Source organism: Diaporthe batatas (genome assembly GCF_019321695.1).
Source record: "Diaporthe batatas strain CRI 302-4 chromosome Unknown Contig00012, whole genome shotgun sequence".
NCBI lineage: Eukaryota > Fungi > Ascomycota > Sordariomycetes > Diaporthales > Diaporthaceae > Diaporthe > Diaporthe batatas.
This window is the reverse complement of record NW_025408559.1, coordinates 1,253,358-1,271,748: the sequence shown is the minus strand read 5'-3', so window position 1 is coordinate 1,271,748 and position 18,391 is coordinate 1,253,358. Positions and strand designations below refer to the sequence as shown.

Sequence of the window (18,391 nt, the reverse complement as noted above, 5' to 3'; positions counted from 1 at the left end):
TGGCAGGACAGACTAGCGATTCCATGCATATCGAAGTGGGGCACATGCTTCTATGCGCACGGCCACTATGAGGCAACCAAACGAGTGATTAATGTGTGACATCAAGCTGGGTGCAAGAATCAGGATAGTAGATATGATAAGTTCAAGTGATTCGGAATACAATTTAGAAAACGGCACTGCATCATACATTTGAATGCCTTGTCCCACGGTCCAACCACAGCCAAGTGCTCCTCGAGGGAATAAAGCGTCAGAAGGGATATAGCTGGACCACTGCAATTTGGGTGGCTTCTAGCTGGTCTGGTTTCGCTTCTATTCTGCATACATCCGAAGACATGCATGGCGCCTTCGCACAGTGGTAAACGCTCAAGACCCAGCGTTTAGAAAACATACAGTGTCGATAACAGTGATAAAAATACGTTAGGTTGTGATGATGCATCAACATGCAGGAATTCATTGGCAAATACTAACACTTTGTGCATGATGAAATTGAACTCAATTGAGAATGATTCACTCAGACATTTATGTGGTGGTGTTATGATCACTATTATTGACAGCCAACGAAGAGACTCCGTTTCATGAATATACAAAGAAAGTGATGCTTCCGAATAATCGAAGCATATGCTCATAAATACCCGTCTCCATGAATTGTGGCCAAATTTTCCATCGCTCTCAAGACCAAGGTCCGCTTGAAGATTGATGGTAGCTCGGGAGATGAGTGATAGTGCTGCACATTCTCGAAAACCCGGTGCCCCTCAATATTGATAAAGGGGTATTTAGTTGATAATGCACTGGTAGGGAGCAATTGTTAACCTTATCTTTCGCGCAATTGGAGGATATCGATATTTTACTTACAGACCAGTAAGGAGGAGCCTCCTTCCACTCGTAGCTGGTGCAGTCGCCCCAAATGTCGGAGCCCTTGCAGGCCCAGCCACCGGTAGAACCGTCAGAGCCATCGTTGTAATCTGTTACTGACGTCAGTCCTGCCACGGATCCTATTTTTTACATTCCAGAACATCCGAAGTATGAAAGACGGGGACCCATAAAACGTGAAAAGTGATGCTTACAGGCATCGGTGCAACCAGGAGGAGTGGAAGTGCGCTTCTCGGGCACGGCAGCGGCGGAGGCCAGGCCGGCGAGGGCGAGGGAGACGATAGCGAAGAACTGCATATTGAAAAAGTATTGGTTGGTGATTGTATGAAATGATTGTGTCAAGTATTGGTTGGAGTTGTTGGAGTGTGATGATGATGATGGTGATGAACAGAAATCCAAACTTGAACAGCATTCGTCGGGCTACTTATATACTTTTCTTTCGCGAGCACCGTTACTCTGGATTGCTGAGCTTGGGGGCGGCTCTGGATGTCGTCGATCATTCGGGAGACGATGAGCCCGAAACTCGCTGTTGTTGATGCTGATGATGACTCTGGGCAATGGGCTTGACTCGACTATCACACTCAGACCTGGCGTTCTGAGGTCTTCGGTCTGGTGTTCCGTAGTTGGTGCCCAGCTTCCGAGTCAAGTTGTATTATTGCGATCAACGTTATCTTCGTCAGCAGAACTGCAGCGTGAAACTCAAATCCAGCCCTACCTTCAACAACCTTTGAAACAATGGGGTTACTTTTAAATAAGGAAAACGGACCTTACCGATCGTCAAGGCGAGTTGTAGCACAATAATTTCATGGCCAGCTAGTCTTACAGTAGGTCTTCAAATGTTGCTATGCTAGCACTCCCGAGGTCATGATTTCATTCCCGTCATCTCAGTCAAGTCACATTCAAGCCAAACCTCGGTCACAAAGAAACCATACCTAGGTACAGCCAATATCGAGATACACACTTATGTGCTTGTCAATCAGCAACGACTCCATTGTGTGCTAGAGGGCCACACCGCCGCGCCAAGCTTCTTGGTCACGGCTTCGACGATTCCCAAATATAGGACGCCCTATCCGGGTCCGCCCCCGCAACCCCGGCGGTGGAGCAGGCTACGAGTCGGCCTTCGGCCTACCGGTGGTCGGAATGCTCGGCAGATATCGTGCCCACATCACATCGGTGGGAGGCTTCCTTTCCAACTTGAATCAGGGGAATCTCAGGGCATGTTATGTAGATCGTCAAATGGTGGATTCAGTTCATCTCCTTTGGCACATGTGCAGTGAACCACGACTCTCGCGGGATCAAGATCGCCCGAGATCTCGCATATCTCTGCCATTTCAAAAGCTAGATCCCAGAGTATCCACGCTTCTCGCTTTCGCGGAGGCTGTCATAGTCATGCTAGATCATGCATGACTCAAATTATCCACAAGATGCCATGGAACGACGTGTTCTCCAGGCGCAAGGACGCGCACGGGGCTGTTGCTGAACGATGGTGTTCTCAAGTGCTCTGCTCTCTTGCATCTGCGTTCCAAGGCTGCGATACGTGGTACGAACTCTGGTCGCGTGAGATGATTCCGGGGGACTCCTGAGCAGATGAAGGCGTTGCCGCTGTCTCTAATTCTGGTTGTGTGGTTCACTGGACAAGGTTCATTTTGCCTCTGTCTCAAGTGCTTCCGTGCTGTTTTCGCCCTTGAAGTGTGGTTCCCCAGACATTAAGGTTCCTCTGTAGTTCTATCACACCTAAATAAGACATTAGTGTTTTGTAAGGGCTCCCTGAAAGTTCAGTAGCATGGCGCCATCGGAGACTCCTGTAATCTCCGTGTGTCTTGCGCGAAATCTCAAAAAGGAGGCTTGGATGATATGAAGGGAGGCTGCGTTGCGGGTGAAGTACTTCGGGCATCGTTTTCAAAGCTCACATAAATTTGGGGAATCATCGCAAATTTGATCATGCGTGTTGATTGCCTTCACTTGTGCCTGACCAGAGAATAATCTAGAAATCTGAAAGTCAGGGGGGCGGTACCAGCTGCGAATATTGAATTATCTTAATCTCTAGTCTATAGGAAAAGTCAGGGGAGGAGAGCCATGTCTGACATAAAATTCTTCGCACTCACTCCAGCAACCTCTGTGTTGAGACTTGTTCGTCTAGTGGAAACATCAGATGGGAGCTATCTCCAGTCCGGATGTACAGAATGTAGTGAACTCGTCTCTACTTTCATGAAACCGGTATTGTGCTTGTTCCGTTGGCATATGTGGTCACAGTAAGTTTCACGAATCCATTCTCATTACAGTTCAAATACTGGAATTGTGTCTTCTTTGAAGGCTATATCTTGAGAGTTTGCCACTGTATGAAGGAGCCAAGTACGCTTTATATGTAAGGGAATTAGAAACAAAACCGCTAAGGTCTCTATTCAACTAAAACTCAAGGTGGACAGACTAATAGACCAACGAACTCAATGATCATTCAGGCAAGAAAAGTATGCTGCTAAAAAGTGACGAGAAAGATACCGTCGTCACCAGTGAGTTTCCGTGAAAAAGTATTTTACCATGCGTTGCCTTAACCGAATGTGGTGACGCAGCTTCTATCTGTCACATGATATCGAGAATCAAGTATCACGTTACTCAGAATAACTCCAGTTGATCCGTTGTTTGTGCCTCGGGGCATGTTGTAGGCTGGAATACGAGTCAACTAGCAAGTGCGGGCAGGCTTTAGAGCGGATGTCAATTTGGTGGACAGAGTAGCTGTAACGGCCAAGGACAACGATACAGTCTTGAGAGATGCATTCGTGATATCTTGGACATGAGCGTGAAGATAGAAGTATGTAGAGACAAAGTGCCTCTGAGATAACTAGTTAAGTGATGAATTCGGTACCTAGTTTCCCGTGCCGATAGGCGGAGGATAGACCTGTTGAATGAGCTGATATCCATATCAGTAGATACATCTGTACCCTAGAAAGTATGTGTGGTCAGGTTCCGGTTCTACTTCAGTCCTCATTTCGAGACGCTGGAGATTACAAATACATTCTCACATATGCTATTACCATAACACTACCACGCACTCAAAACAGTTACACAACGTCTTTAAAGACCCTTGTAGATGACCTACCTCTGCTACGTTGTCCACAGGAGGGTGTCCCGAAGGGAATTATAGAGATATTGTGGTTGCGTAGTGTGAAACCTAGTAAAGCTCGTATTATGCACTCGACGACACCGGAGTTGCGATAGGTATGCCACCACTGCTTCCAAGGTTCCTGCGGGACATTTGTTTCTGTCACAGTATGGCCAAGGAATGGCTAAAGCGGACACCCCTTTTGTGAGGAAACCTTGGTCTCCGCTCAGTCTTAATGGAAGCCGCGCGGACCGGGGTGGGTTCTACGAGACAGGTGCCACTGGAAACTATAACATGACTCAACGTGTGGATATGAAAGTAGATACGACGCAGTCGTGGAAGCGGGAGGCGGGAGGGCGATATGAACCAAAAGTACAAATAGTTGTGGCGCCGCAGCCTTTGACGCTGGGAGCCCAGCGAGGATGAAGCAGTTGCCAGCTATGTGGCCACCTGCCGACCATGGCAAATAGGAGTATACTGGTGGCAAGTGCCTCTTGGCGAGCGGCTGTAGGAATTCAATTATCAGGGTTTCCAGGGACTCCCCGCAGGACTACAGAGGTTGAAGCCCCGGATAAGAGACGTTTGTGTATCCCCGATGATTCTTGCGGAACAGTTCTCAACAACCTTGGAAGATTTGAGCCTTGGAATTGATATGGAAGAATAGTCCTGGACCCCCTTTCCCCATTCGACGTCGCCTGGTCGGATTGGTCATGAGGTGGCTTGTCTTGCATGTGACGTTTTTAGAGGCACCCAGGTACCCAGGTACCTTCCTCAATGCGGTTGGCTAGCGCAGTTCCAGGTCCTATCCCGGGCTGGGTTGTTGCTTAACGGGCCGGCGAATCGCTTGGCTGCAGCCCTTGGGCACGCCTGTGACCTGCCATATGATATCAGTCAGAACGTCTCGTCTGGAACGTTATCGGCGTTGAAACCCTCACGACCTTCTGGTCCGTTCCGGAGCCCCTTCACCATGACTTGACAGGGCAGTTGCACAAGGAAGAAGAGGCAAGCTATCCACACTGCTGGCTCGCACCTGTACATGCTGCAAGCAAGAGATCATGGGCAACAGCTCCAGTCGGGTCACGGCCCAGGACAAGTGAGGCAGCCCCAGCGCCCCGAGATAATCCATGCACCCCACGAGGCTCTCCATCCCCAGATCGCATGCGCTCCCGGTCGCACAAGTACATGGCTAATCGGAATGCTTCCCTCCCGCAAAGGGCCATCCTTGACCTCAAAACCCAGCGCGACAAGCTGCACCAGTACCAGCGGCGCATCACCGTCCTCACCGACCGCGAGACCGAGATCGCGAAGCAGATGCTGGCCAAGGGCGACAAGAAGCGCGCCTTGCTCGCCCTGCGCCGCAAGAAGTACCAGGAGTCGCTGCTCGCCCAGACAGACGGCCAGCTGGAGCAGCTCGAGAAGCTGACCGCCAACGTCGAGTTCGCACAGATACAGAAGGACGTCGTCTTCGGCCTGCAGCAAGGCACCAAGGTCCTCAAGGAGATACACGCCGAGATGGGCGGGATAGAGCATGTCGAGAAGCTGATGGGCGAGACGGCCGATGCCATCGCGTATCAGAATGTGAGTTTTGATGCACATGTCCGGCCGACTTCCTCCGGGCCGACGAGACGATTTCAGGTGCTGACCAGTGCATTCAACACCGCAGGAGGTCAGCGAGATGCTCGGGGGTAAAATATCAAACCAGGATGAGGATGAGGTCGAGGAAGAGCTAGCGGCCATGGAAGCCGAGCTGGGACTGACGGCGCCGCTGCCCAACGCTCCAGACACCGCACTCCGCGCCCACGAGGATGTAGCTGATCCACAGCCTGCGAGGGTGAAACAGAAGCAACCTGAACGGCAAGCCATGCTTGCATCATGAGGACTCATGGTCCGTAGTATGAGTGAGGCGTTGACTGCGCTGTCCGAGGTGCACTTGCGCGGATCACATAGTGGTCATTAATCGCACCACTGTGAGTGCTGGCGTTGAGTGGATGGGACATGATTGAACCCATAAAGAAGTTTCAGTGCCAGCTAGGCGCATCTACCTCCCCCCCCCCCCTTTTGGGGTATCCGTGTCTGTCTGTGTTCACCTGCACTGCAGACCACATCCGGTCTGCAATAGTAAGATTCAAAACGAAGTCTACGCCCGGTTGATGCAGTCAGATGGATCTCGTGACTGTTTTGTCTCTATGAGTTGCCTCGACTCTAATCCATTCCTCCTATGCTGATTGATGCGAGGCAACTGGATGAATTGCCTTTCGAAAAAGGTCCAGTACGCCTTTCGCATGGTTGGCGCCAAACGCTAGACCAAAACGCCACGCTATGCACGTAAAGACAGTGAGCTGACTGATCGTCCACTCGGCCACACAACTTCACCATTGACCTCTTGCCCACTTGGCCCCCTTTCCAGAGAAAGCTGCAACCGATAGCCGCAAGAAATCCATGCGCATACATGCAGACTCTCACGGGAATTCATGCCGTTGATGTCATTGGCGAATGATGACAACATCTCGATTCGGAACTGGCTGCTCATAGAGGTACTGAACGTCAGAGGAACCAGTCCGTGCATGTTGATTCCGTGGTGGTGTCTCGCGATAAGGATGGCTGTACAATTTTGTTAGTGACGACTACACCCTGCATACAAGATTTTGACTCGCCCTCTGTGATGATAATCCGCAATGTGTTGTGGAACATAACTTGCTTCGTGTAAACGAGCTGGAGGACCCTGATACATCGTCGTCGTTGCTGGCCGAATAGGGCCATATGATTCTGGCCGGGCGAACGCAGTAGCTTGCCGGAAACCTGGAGATGGTGCACGGGCGGATTCGCGGTGATGAGGCTGCGCCGAGCTCGACACGAAGGCTTGGTCGTGTCTCCTGTAATGGGACGCGCTGGCTTCCCCAAAGGCAATGCGACGAGGTTCATTGTTTTCATATCTCACCGAAGGCAAGGTGGGCCCCGCATACTGATCCATACGGGGTGGGCTCAAATCCCGTATCCGTGCCGGATCTGCTTCCCATGACACTGAAGGGGGAGCTTCTCTGTGTACCCGGAAGACCCGTTTCGAGCTTACAGCGGGAGCTTCGAGTGAGCGACGATTGTCCTCTATAGGTTCTCGTACGCGGTAGACCCTTCTTGCATGCCCAGGCGCTGTGCCCGCTATGTTTGCTGGTGGTCTGTGATAATGGTCGTGTTGCATCGCAACCTGCTCAACATTTCGCAAAGGCATTGTTGGATTCAGTCGCTCACTGACGCCAGTATCCGACTGGTCATATTGGAAGCCCGCTCTGTTTTTTGGCAGAGGTGGCGGGTATGAGAAAGGGACGGCGCGTCCAGGGGGCACTTGCTCCGGAGCTCTTGGTTCTCCACGAATTACCTGACGCACAAACAGAGGCACGTCTGGTCCCGAGTGAGGAGATACAGGCTCGATGGATGGGACAAGATAATCCTTCAGCTCTTCGTGGTAAGGTCTTTGTGGAGCAGTACCAGATTGCAGGTGTGAACCGACTGGTACACGGGTGATACGCCTGCCCACAATCATTGCTTCCGGAGGGACAGAACGAGAACCTGTGTGCGGTGCAGTCTGAGGGCCAGTATAGCTGGGCATGGGTATGGATCGCTGGGGTTCAAGGTTGGCAACCGGCATGCGGTCCTCGGGACGGGGTGGTTGGCCCAAATTGTGTCCATGAGGGGAATTTGACGTGGTAGTCATGAATGGGTTTCGAGGGGAGGCAGCTCTGGGCCCAGACGAGATAATCTCAAGCGAGGGAAGCCGCCGGGACCCCTGGCTGGGCATTCTGTCCATAGGTGCAGCATGCCCGGCTGGACCAGTATTTTGGGAATGGCGGTTGCGATTTACGGCCTCTTCCCAGCGCTTGGCCACAGCCTCGTAACGCTTGAAGCCACGGTTAGTCTTCTTAGGTCTTTGCGGCTTGGCACGTTGGCCAGCACTCTTCGCAGCAACTGCTAAGACTGGAGGCTTATAAGAGAGCGTCCTGCTCGAGCCCGACCCTGTCGAGTATCCGGGCCCGGTGGGAGATTTACCAGCTCCCGAAGGCACTGAAAACCCGCGCTGGGAGTCCACAGCCGTATTGATGCGGACAAAGTCCTCATCGCTGGACTCATCGTCCTCCGAGTCTTCGTCTGAATCGTCTGACAAGACTACTACCTCGCGCAGAATCTCGTCGAACTGATCCCGTCCGGTCTCTTCGTCCCCTCGCCACTTGACGAGGAAATCTAAACAATGCTGCTCAACGACTCTCCTGGCGGTCGCGTAGCTAGCCTCCCTCAGAAGCTGATCATATCGGGTATGATTGTGTCGAATGTGGGCTAGAACGGCAAGTTGCACGCGTCGAGATAGAGGCAATGTCTTCATATTGCCCACAACCGGCTGTCCCTGGAAGGTTCCCCCCTAGGTGCCACGGCGCGTTAGAGTCAATTCTGGCTTGACGGAGCATCACATACTGACCAGCTTGAACGCATGCTCAATGATCATCTGCCTGTCGGTATTCGGTATTCGTGGGAAGAGATCCCTTAGAGCAGCATCGGCTTGCGCGTTATATTCCTCTTGGGTGTCAGGAATCGGCTCTGGCTCCCCCGAGTTCGATGCAGTCGAGGCATCCTCCTCGCCGATCTGAGCACGCGCCTCTTCGACAATGGTACGCCTGATGTGGTGGCCAGTGCGGCTCATCTGAAGTGCCAATTTGTTTGCGTTGGCATCCTTTGCCGTCTGAGAAAGCGCTCGGCCGTTAAAAGACAGGTCCTGCAAGTAGTGAGTACAATAGCTGGGCTTAACATACACAAACAATGAAAATCATTGCATCTCGCTCCCGTGAGAGCTCCTTGCATGCTTGAGTGAGCTCGGGGTTCCCAATAGGCACGAATTCGAATCCGGGAGGAGGGTTCTTGTCAGTTGTAATCTGCGTCGGATGAGTTGGGCATTCCAAAAGGAGGGCAGTTCGGCGGTGTCGTATACCTTGAACTCGAGCTTTTTCTCCTTCTTGTCATGGTTCTCGAAGACCTGGAAGTAAGACTTGTGTTTGGATGAAATGTTCTTCTCTGGCAGGGCAACCAGGTCTGCTCGGACGGGTGCCGTCCAGGCGCTGTTGTCCCTTCCCGTTCTCTGGTGCCTTTCTTTCGCAGTCTTGCCGGCGGTTGCGGCCGCCAGCGTTGTTTTCTTCTCCCTCCCCATGGCGAACGAGTTCTCATGAGCTTACCATGGCGGTATACAATGTGGCAAGCAGGGTAATGGAAACAGAAACAGAGGGGTGAAGATCGACTCTGAGCGGCCAAGAGGGTCACGAGTGTGCGAACAGTGTTCGAGGATGCTCCAGGCGAGAGTCCAGAGCGTCAAACAGTCGCTTCGTCGCTCTCCCTACGCGCATAGGTTCAACAAGCGCGGCTTGCTGAGCCAGGGAAGCCCGAGAGCAGGACGAGAGTCAAGAGAAAAGAAACCTTGGAAGGTAGGAAAGGTGGGCTGCCCACTGTCTGCGGGCGGGAGCGCCTCGTAGACCACAACTCCAAGGAGGTTGCGACAAATGGCAGACGAAGCAAGCAGAGAAGTACGCGCAGGAGCACGGGGGCGCACAGTCACTAAGGTCCGGGCAACAATCACGACTGTCGTGGGCGAGGCCTGGTGAAGAAAGGGAACCGTTTTCCCCAAGGTGGTAGAAGGTAACCTGGATGAAGGTGACGGACGAGTGATGCACCCGCCGTTCAAGGAGTCGAAGTGGGATGGCAACGCTACAATAAGCGGGTCGGGCGGGTCGGGCTTCAACGCTACTGCTGCTTTGCTTGCGCCCGGCTTCTCAGTGATTTCTACCTCATAGGGCGGCAAGACCGCTTCTGGCCGCCACCCTTGGCAGCCCAATTTTGTGACCAAGGGTTTAACCCTAGGATCCTGGCGTGCATATCTCCAACTACAATGATGCCCTCGTCGGGTCACTACACTTCAAGCAGCCGTTCTGGTGACTGTGGCCCCCACAGCCCGCAGCTCCAGGCGAAGTCATCATGGCAGAGTCCGAGCTTGCCACTTCCTTTATCCCAGCGCTTCATAAGCCGTCAGCTCTCCTGCCCATAGCGAAGCACCAACAGAGCCTTCTCTACCTTGTCGAATCTCACCAGGTCACTATTGTTGTTGGGCAAACAGGCAGTGGGAAAACCACCCAGATACCTCAATTCCTTGAAAAGGCTGGCTGGTGCGCCAATGGAAAAGTCATTGCCGTCACACAAGTGAGATCAACCACACCTCCGTCCTTGCCTCGCATTAGCTTGCTAACCCAAAAACTCTAGCCTCGACGCGTAGCTGCAACGACTGTGGCTGTCAGGGTAGCTGAGGAGACGAGCAGTGAGTTGGGAAAAGAAGTGGGATATACCATCAGATTTGAGGACGTATCATCGGCCGCGACACGCATCAAATTCCTGACTGATGGCATGCTCATCCGGGAGGCTCTCGTCGATCCGCTCTTGTCTCGCTACTCTGTCATCATGGTCGATGAGGCTCATGAGCGGTCAATTTCTACTGATTTCCTTCTTGGCTTGCTCAGCAAAATCCTCAAACAACGACCCGAGTTAAGGATCATAATTAGCAGTGCCACTCTTCAAGCTGAAGAGTTCCTCGATTTTTTTACTAGGCGCAGTGAGACGCACGCTTCAGATCACTCCCAGATTACAGGCTCGATCATCAGCATTGAGGGTCGGACGTATCCCATTGATATACTCTACCTGGAATCCCCTGCTGAGAATTACGTTGAAAAGGCCATCAGCACCGTGCTCGAAATCCACGCCAAAGAGCCAAAAGGTGACATCCTTGTCTTCCTGACGGGAAGAGACGAGATCGAGTCTGCAGTCAACGCAGTCGCAGAGCGCTCTGCTCAGTCAGACCCGACATCGCAAGCTTTGCTACCACTTCCGCTGTACGCCGGGCTCTCCACAGAACAGCAAATGTATGTCTTTGAGCAGGCACCGGACAATTCGAGAAAGGTCATTTTCTCGACGAACATTGCCGAAGCGTCGGTCACCATTGACGGCATCACCTATGTTGTAGACTGTGGATTCGTCAAGGAAAGGGCGTACAACCCAAAATCTGGCATTGATACTTTGACAGCGGTCCCCACGTCCAAGGCAGCAGCTGCTCAGAGAGCAGGCCGGGCAGGGCGTACGAGGCCGGGAAAGTGTTTCCGACTGTACAAGGAAGGGACGTACAGGAATCTGCCCGATGCCAACGTACCAGAAATTCAGAGGTCCAACCTTGCGCCGTTTATACTGCAGCTCGCCGCTCTCGGCATCACCAATTTCGTGCGTTTTGCGTACTTGACACCACCTCCGGCCGAGTTGATGTCCCGGGCACTCGAGCTACTTTACTCGCTTGGTGCCTTGGACGAGTACTGCAAGCTGACGAGGCCGCTGGGCATGCGCATGGCAGAACTGGCAGTAGAGCCAATGATGGCCAAAACCTTGCTTTCTGCTGACACATTCGGGTGCGTTAGCGAAATACTGACTATCGCAGCGATGACGAGCGTTGGAGGCAGCGTCTGGGTTCAAAATGATGCTGGCCGACAGAAGGAGCTAGAAAGCTCGAGGCGGAAATTCGCAGCCGAGGAAGGCGACCACCTCACTCTTCTTAATGTGTACCAAGCCTTTGTGAGCACGGGGCGAAAGGAGGGCGGTTTCTGCCATGACAACAACCTCAACTTCAAGACAATGACCCGCGTAGTCAGCATAAGGGCGCAGCTGAAGCGATATCTGGAGCGATTCGGCATCGATACGGAAGAGTCACTCGGTGTCAAGCACGCCTCAAAGGACGACCTAGAGAGGAAGGAAGAGAAAATTAGACGCTGCCTGACGACGGGATATTTTTCTCAGGCGGCAAGGATGGAACCGGATGGCACGTTTCGTACTGTCCATGGTGGCATAGTCCTCCATGCCCATCCAAGCAGCATCATGTTTAATCGAAAGGCTGACTGGGTTGTTTTTCACGAAGTAATGGAGACGGCCAACAAAACGTACATCCGGGATATTTGCAAGATCGAGAAGGGCTGGCTGCTTGAGTACGCACCCAATTTCTACCAGCTCAAGAAGTAATCAAGTGTACCACCGACAAATTGACCGGCCCGGTCTCCCTACTGCCACAAGCTCTGCTTAAGTGTTCAGTAACCGACCAGGTAATATACGTCGTGAACCAACCAGTCCTTGCTCGCTCTTCGGCGTCCTATGGGACAGTCACGTATCTATTACCGTACCACAGCCGAACTTTGAAAAAAAAAAAGTGTCAAAGCATAACACCTGTAGACAAGCTGCTTCCGAGGCATCTAGTGTATGTATATGCCCACCTTCAATAGGACAATCTCTTCTCGAAAAGTCTACTACGGAATAGCCTCTTGTTGGAGACATGCAAGCTCGGGGTGGAATGATCCTCCTACGAGAAACCTCGCACTGGGTCGCGTGGCCCCTGTTGTGAAACCCTCAGCAGGTGACACGCCAATCGGACCATATCAAGGCAGCTTCTTGCCGCTTCTTTTACCAGACATGGGTTTCTTCCAGAGATTGCACGAGAAGCACTGTCAACAGTCGGGCCATACGCGATCATTTATTAGGAACTATGAGTCTGGCCAGAACCATCAGCAAATGAGCTCGGCGGATTTTCAATCTCTGAAGCGACAACGGCCCGTGCCCTTGCACCGCGAGAACATCTGAATGCAACCATGCAGGCCGGGCCCTCTGACATCGAGATTGTGCCGCGTCTGCAAGAGCATACCTAGGTGCCTGTGCAAAGGAAGCATAGATATGATAATATTGCCGACCCAATGACGCGCGGGCTTGGATTGGGAGCACATGTGAGGCTAATAAATCGTGTACTACTATCCGGGACGGTACCTGGCACGGTACCTGGCAGCGAGGGCCGCCTGGGTCTTCCCTCCGTTGGGTTACACGAGCAACTGGAAATACGGGTCTGAGTCCGACGTTGCTTTTTGGCTCGACTAGCCTGTTCTCCACCGGCTCCCCCATTGCGCAGAAATCACCGCAGGCAAGCCTGGTAAGCCTGGTTCTCGAACACCGCCCCTGACGGTAGCCCTGCTTACAATGCCGGACGTGCAGTTGCACTGGGGTCATGGCCAGGCTTGGTTCCAAGGCAAACATGGGCTCCTCACCACCAGCCTGCCAGCCCGCCCGCCCGCCCGCCCGCCGCAATAACAATAAGCACGAGTGCGCCGAGGTGTAACCAGCTGCAGTGCTGGGCAAAACAGGCCGCCCAGAAAGCTTCTGACTCGGCCGAAAAAGCTTTGCGGTGCAGATCGGCGCGGCTGGCCCCTTAATCGAGAAGAAGCAGATGGTTCGCCAAGCAGCAGGCCTCATAGTCTCCCAATGGTCGGGCTCGACAAAGACAACAGGCGAAAGAGGCAACAAAGACCACCCTCTGGTCTCTCACGGGCGGCCCAGTCCAGCCTGCTGGGATGGCCGAGCTGCAAGCCTCTCTGCAGCAGGTGTTGGTGCTGCTTCTTCAGCTGCTGCGACAATTAATAGAGAGCGTCAGCAGCAGTGGCAGAGTGGCAGTCACCTCCCGGGTTGCTGCCCCCTGAGAGGTGCCGATCCACATAATCTCGGCAGCCCACCTGGATTTTATTTGGAAGTGGATGGGTTCGGTGATATCCCCTGGGGCAAGAGAAGCACCGACGCTAATCTACAGGCGAGATTAGGCGCTCGCAATTGTGCGTTTCATTGACTTGTGCAGCACTTGTGCAGGTGTTTGGCTCAGCTCCGCACGCCCCTGTCCCTGACATGCAAGGCACATCAGCCCTCTGATTTGCCCGTCCCGCAAACGCTCAGGGGCCCCCGGCACAGATTGGATGAACATTTGACGATGCCTCAGAGCCCCCGTCCCCCGGTCTCCTTCTCATTTCCCCGACCCGCTCTATCTTGGGTGTCGCCGGTGCGTGCTGTGTGTTGGTCCTGGGCCTGGGCCGCTCTTCTTTGAGCCGCCTCCTCTTCTGCCGCCGGGTCGATCACTGTTTTGTCTCTCTTTCCTGCTCCTCATCAGGATCCCACTCCTCTTCTCACCTTCGACCTTGCCTTGGCGTGAAGCTTTCACCGAGAGGACTTCGATGCTTGCACCAGCCTCATAGTCGTCGTCCTCCGCCTCGCAAGCCTGCCAGCAGGTCGCACATTCGTTACGAGCGGTCCTCAGTCCCTAAGTCACTCATTTTTATATAGTCGTTCCATCTTTTTGTTGAACAGCCGCTCCTTTTCCATCCCAAGGCACCTGGAGTTTGTCCATTGCCTCATTCCTCACCCTGCAAGCCAGCCAGCCCTTCTGCCGAAGTTATTACACCCCGGTCGCCCTCCACCGTCTCGACGACAAAGCCTTAATATCTGCAGGATCGATTGTCTTCTGCTACGACTCGGCCGTAAACAAACAGCAAAAAGCCCACCTCACCTCACCGAAACTACCTGACCCCCCTGGCAGAGCTGGTGTTTAATAGCGCAAACATGGACGGAATCAACTACGTCCATCATCTGGGCCCCAGAATACCCATGCGGAGGAGTGTCGCCATGCAGCCTGGGCACGAGACCGTGGCAAGGGCTTGGAACGTCGTCCCTAGCCGTGTGGTTGGACGATCGTCAAGCTCTGAGGACTGCATCGAGAGCCCCTCCTCTAACACATGCGAGAAGCCCACCAACCTGAACGTGTCAACGCAGATCACCGTCGGTGTCTTGTGAGTCTTGAAAACGCGGTGACTTGGCCGTATGGCATGCTGATGGTATACAGGGTTCCGGTGGTGGTGGTTTTTGCATGTGTCATCTTTTACTTCCACCGCAGGAACATCAAGCGCCAGGCCATGGAGGATGCTAATGAGGCTCACAAGTCGTTGGACTTTGGTGCGGGAGATGGTGGAAGTTCAAAGTCAAAGCGCAAGAGCGCTCTGGGTCTTGGTGGTGAGAAGTCAAAGAAGACCCGTGGTCTGTCACTGGACATGAACCTTTCGAGCCCCTACCTGCTGCCCGAGAACGTCCAAGGCTCGCGGGAGTCGATGAACTCGCTCGCCAAGACACTGCACCAACCCGACGACCCATACCGACCGATCGCTACCTACATGAGCGAGACAGGCTCCATCCGCTCCCTCGAAAAGTCCGGCCGATACGCTCCCTCGGTCACGACATCCTCGACAAAGCGCGTCTCCGGCGGGCGCCAGTCGTACGCCTATCCGAAGTCTCCCGGCTACCCACAGCCCACTCCTCTCCGACAGAACTCGTACCCCAAGTCGCCCTCTCCTCTGACCCCCAGTGCTTCGTCGTCAGTCACTGCCGTTGAATCTCCGTCCTCCGACCTTGCACCGTCGGTTCCCGGAAAGGAACACACGGTCCCGGAGCATCAGCCTATGCCGCGTCACGACACTTCTTCTCCCACCCCTGTCATCCCCGAGATCCGACAACCGGCTCCAGTGGCACAGAGGGATGCCCCTGAGCCACCCAAGACGCTGAACATGCCCGAATTCTCAAACCACGGCAGCAAGGAATCGGTTGATGAGCTCGCAATCCGGTCAACCACGGACAGCAGCATCGGTCTTGGTGTGCTGGGCGGTCCTCAAGCCCCCAAGCAAAACTCGCCAATGGCTGAGGTTGCCGTCAATGCGGGCCCTGGTCACCAAAGCGTTAGTGCCGCAATCGAGTATAGCGAGGACTACGCCGACTACGGCTTCCCACCGGCGATCGAGGAGCCACAAGAGGAGGAGCGTGGACGTGGGCGTGTTCGTGAGAGTGCTCTCGGTGTTCCCGCACAGAACAGCAACCGCTTGTCGATTGGATTCCGCCCTCTGCCGCCAGATGAGGTGATCGAGTCTGAGGACCCAGAGACGCGGGCCAACCGCATTCGATCCTTCTACAAGGAATACTTCGAGGACAAGGACCCCAGCAAACAAACACAGTACGCCGCGGGTGCTGCAAACCAGATGGGGGATGGCGCCTACTTTGACCCTGATTCCAACCAGTTCATCATGCCTTATGCGCAGCCCGTTGGCCGTCGTGCGATGACGCCTCCTCCATCTGGATCCCGCTTCCCCGGTCCGCGAGGCCCTGGACCCCGCGGACCTGGGCCCAGGGGTCCGGGATCGCCCGGCCCCAGAGGCCCATTCCGCGGCCGGCCCCACGCCGGCTCCGTCAGCGGCATGAGCATGCCACGTGCCGGCTCTGCCATGTCCTTCGGCCCTCGACCTGACTCCTCTGCATCCGGCCGTGCTCCTCGCTCCGGCTCCGCCATGTCGGCAAAGCCCCGCAAGCCCATGCCGCCCCCTGCTGCCCTGAACACCCTGCCCACACCGTCTAAACTCACGGACGACCACTTCTCCCTCATCAACGCCGCCGACTTCGCTCCTCCAGAGTCAATGAGCGAACGCGTGGCCGGAAGGTCTCAGAGCCCTCTCGGCGAGCGTCGCCAGTATGCACCCAAGGTTCCCGCTGCTTCACCTCTAGTGAGCACCTTCGACGAGATGGCTGCGCTCCCTAGCCCGTAAGTACCAAGTCTTCCCTGGCTCCCACTCATGTGCATTTCGCTGACGGCCCGAAATTAGTCACGTCCTGCGGAAGTCGAGCACGTTCACTGGTCTTGACTTTGCCCCGCCACGCAAGTTCAAGGACCCCGACGCGATGAGTGACGCGGGCTCTATCCGATCCAACCGCAGCGGTGTGTCCCAAGCAGCCAGCTACGCCATGCGCAGCGGTGCCGGCCGTGTCAGCCGTCTGCCGGGAGATGTCATCTTTACCCAGGACGCAGCAATGGAGTCACTGAAGCCGTCGTGGAACATGGGTGGCGTAGACACGAAGAAGGGGCCCTGAACAGGCAACCCCAAGCGGACGGTTGATTGTACATATGGCACAACCCAGACTCTTGAGGAGCTCATAGAAACTGCTTGACAACGGAACTAGGTGTTTTTATGGCGCGGCGAATTGGCAGCACTGGCGAATCAAAGCATAGGGCCAGGTCATATAGACTGGCCCGGTTGCAACGGAGTTGATGATTTGGATTGACGTTTTGTTCGTTTTCTTCTTGCGAGGGCTTACCGCCACCACAAAGCGACAAATACCCTACAACAACATAGTGGTTAATGTCTGCTCCTGCCCGCGGGTAGAGATGGTCGCAGCCTGTCATGACCTGGTCGGTCTTACCTGGCACGAACTGCATCTATAGAGGAGTGTATCTCGGGAGATTTCTGTGTTTTATTTAATTATTAACAATGGTAAAAAGACTTCTAAAGAGACCCGCGTGTCTCTTGCTCTATTCCTTTGGCCTCCGGGTCCCCTGATATTTTGCATCCCTTGGCACTTCCGAGACCAGCCGTGGACATGGAGGTCGCTGACAGAGAGTTTCTGCCGACCGTCACAAGCTCTTTTGGCGTTCCGAGTCCACGATTGCAGCTCTCGGCCGCGAATCATCATGAGTGGACGGCGAACACGCCATGGCGAAAGCATATTCACCATCTTCAACGTTGAATCACACGTTACCATAGGCTTACTGCCACACCAGCCATCGAAACTCTGTTTTGCTTAGTGAGGCAGCCTGGCGAATGCCAACGAGCCATTCAAAGTTCCGGATCTGGCCACTAGCACATTAGCCACATGCGGGCTTGAACGATCGTCGGGGGTTCACTGTCAACAGTTGCGTACCCCTTTTCACTACTACTTTCTGTACTGGCGTGGAACCCGTCTACCGTCACAATATGATGTCGGCTGAGAAATGCCCTCTCCTCTCTGGAATTTGACCGGTTTGCAGGGTGGCAGACACCCCTGGGCCGGTGTTTGCCTATCGACGGTCGACTCGACCCCTTACCCTTGGGGTTATGACGTGAAGGGGCCTGGGGGGCCTATAGGTACTCGGCGTTATTGGTTCTGAGATACTTGGAACAGAAGAGCCCGACCCAGATTCTGGCCTTGCACAATATGATTAATGAGATAATGCGAAACGTCATCTCTTCTCCGTGGTGGTTTTCTCACATATCTAGATGGCTTTGGGGATGTGAACGCCTCCGGCCAGTCGAAGACAAGGGAACGCGGAGAAGGGGCGAGGGCTCGAGTAAGGCAGTGAGTGAAGCAAGCCCCTCAGGTGCGACTCCAGCATGTCTCCGTTGACAGTTTGACCTACTACGTAGGGCAGGAGGCCAACTGCATCATGGTCAACTCTGTACAATCACCTCTGAGGTCTGGGGATAGCAGTACATGTTTCTGAGATGACCGGCCGACCTTGAACTCAACGGCCCTCGGATACAAGTTACGTGTCAGACAATCGGATGCTGCGAGTAAGATGGTCGGCCCGAAGGGTTGAGTGCTAACCTTTGTAGATGTCTGCAGTCGGGTAAGTTGCGGTGATACTGTGAGCAGTGGGTGAGGGCAACACGTGTTCGTTCTGGGACAAGGAGGTAGCCTTTTCATCCCACC

The 18,391-nt window shown here is 54.0% G+C and overlaps 4 protein-coding genes across 4 annotated transcripts; 3 read left to right on the top strand and 1 right to left on the bottom strand.

Moving 5' to 3' along the window:
• Positions 1 to 5,025: 5,025 nt before the first annotated feature.
• KVR01_009892 (ESCRT-III subunit protein VPS20) lies at positions 5,026 to 5,846 on the top strand (the record flags this gene model as incomplete). The annotated part of the gene is made up of 3 exons (XM_044787029.1): positions 5,026 to 5,063; positions 5,185 to 5,548; positions 5,634 to 5,846. The coding sequence occupies 3 exons, from the start codon at positions 5,026 to 5,028 to the stop codon at positions 5,844 to 5,846; spliced, it is 615 nt and encodes a 204-aa protein (XP_044641140.1).
• Positions 5,847 to 7,504: 1,658 nt separating this feature from the next.
• Positions 7,505 to 9,158, bottom strand: KVR01_009845 (uncharacterized protein; the record flags this gene model as incomplete). Its single annotated transcript, XM_044786229.1, has 5 exons — positions 7,505 to 7,619; positions 7,669 to 8,261; positions 8,436 to 8,696; positions 8,767 to 8,886; positions 8,943 to 9,158. 5 exons carry the CDS (start codon positions 9,156 to 9,158, stop codon positions 7,505 to 7,507), a joined length of 1,305 nt encoding a protein of 434 aa, XP_044641093.1.
• A 611-nt stretch (positions 9,159 to 9,769) lies between these two features.
• On the top strand, positions 9,770 to 12,109 carry KVR01_010039 (uncharacterized protein). The gene is made up of 2 exons (XM_044788100.1): positions 9,770 to 10,198; positions 10,259 to 12,109. The coding sequence occupies exons 1-2, from the start codon at positions 9,977 to 9,979 to the stop codon at positions 12,047 to 12,049; spliced, it is 2,013 nt and encodes a 670-aa protein (XP_044641287.1). The 5' UTR covers positions 9,770 to 9,976; the 3' UTR covers positions 12,050 to 12,109.
• A 1,373-nt stretch (positions 12,110 to 13,482) lies between these two features.
• On the top strand, positions 13,483 to 18,195 carry KVR01_009726 (uncharacterized protein). The gene is made up of 3 exons (XM_044793013.1): positions 13,483 to 14,679; positions 14,733 to 16,469; positions 16,531 to 18,195. Exons 1-3 carry the CDS (start codon positions 14,453 to 14,455, stop codon positions 16,793 to 16,795), a joined length of 2,229 nt encoding a protein of 742 aa, XP_044640974.1. The 5' UTR covers positions 13,483 to 14,452; the 3' UTR covers positions 16,796 to 18,195.
• Positions 18,196 to 18,391: the final 196 nt, after the last annotated feature.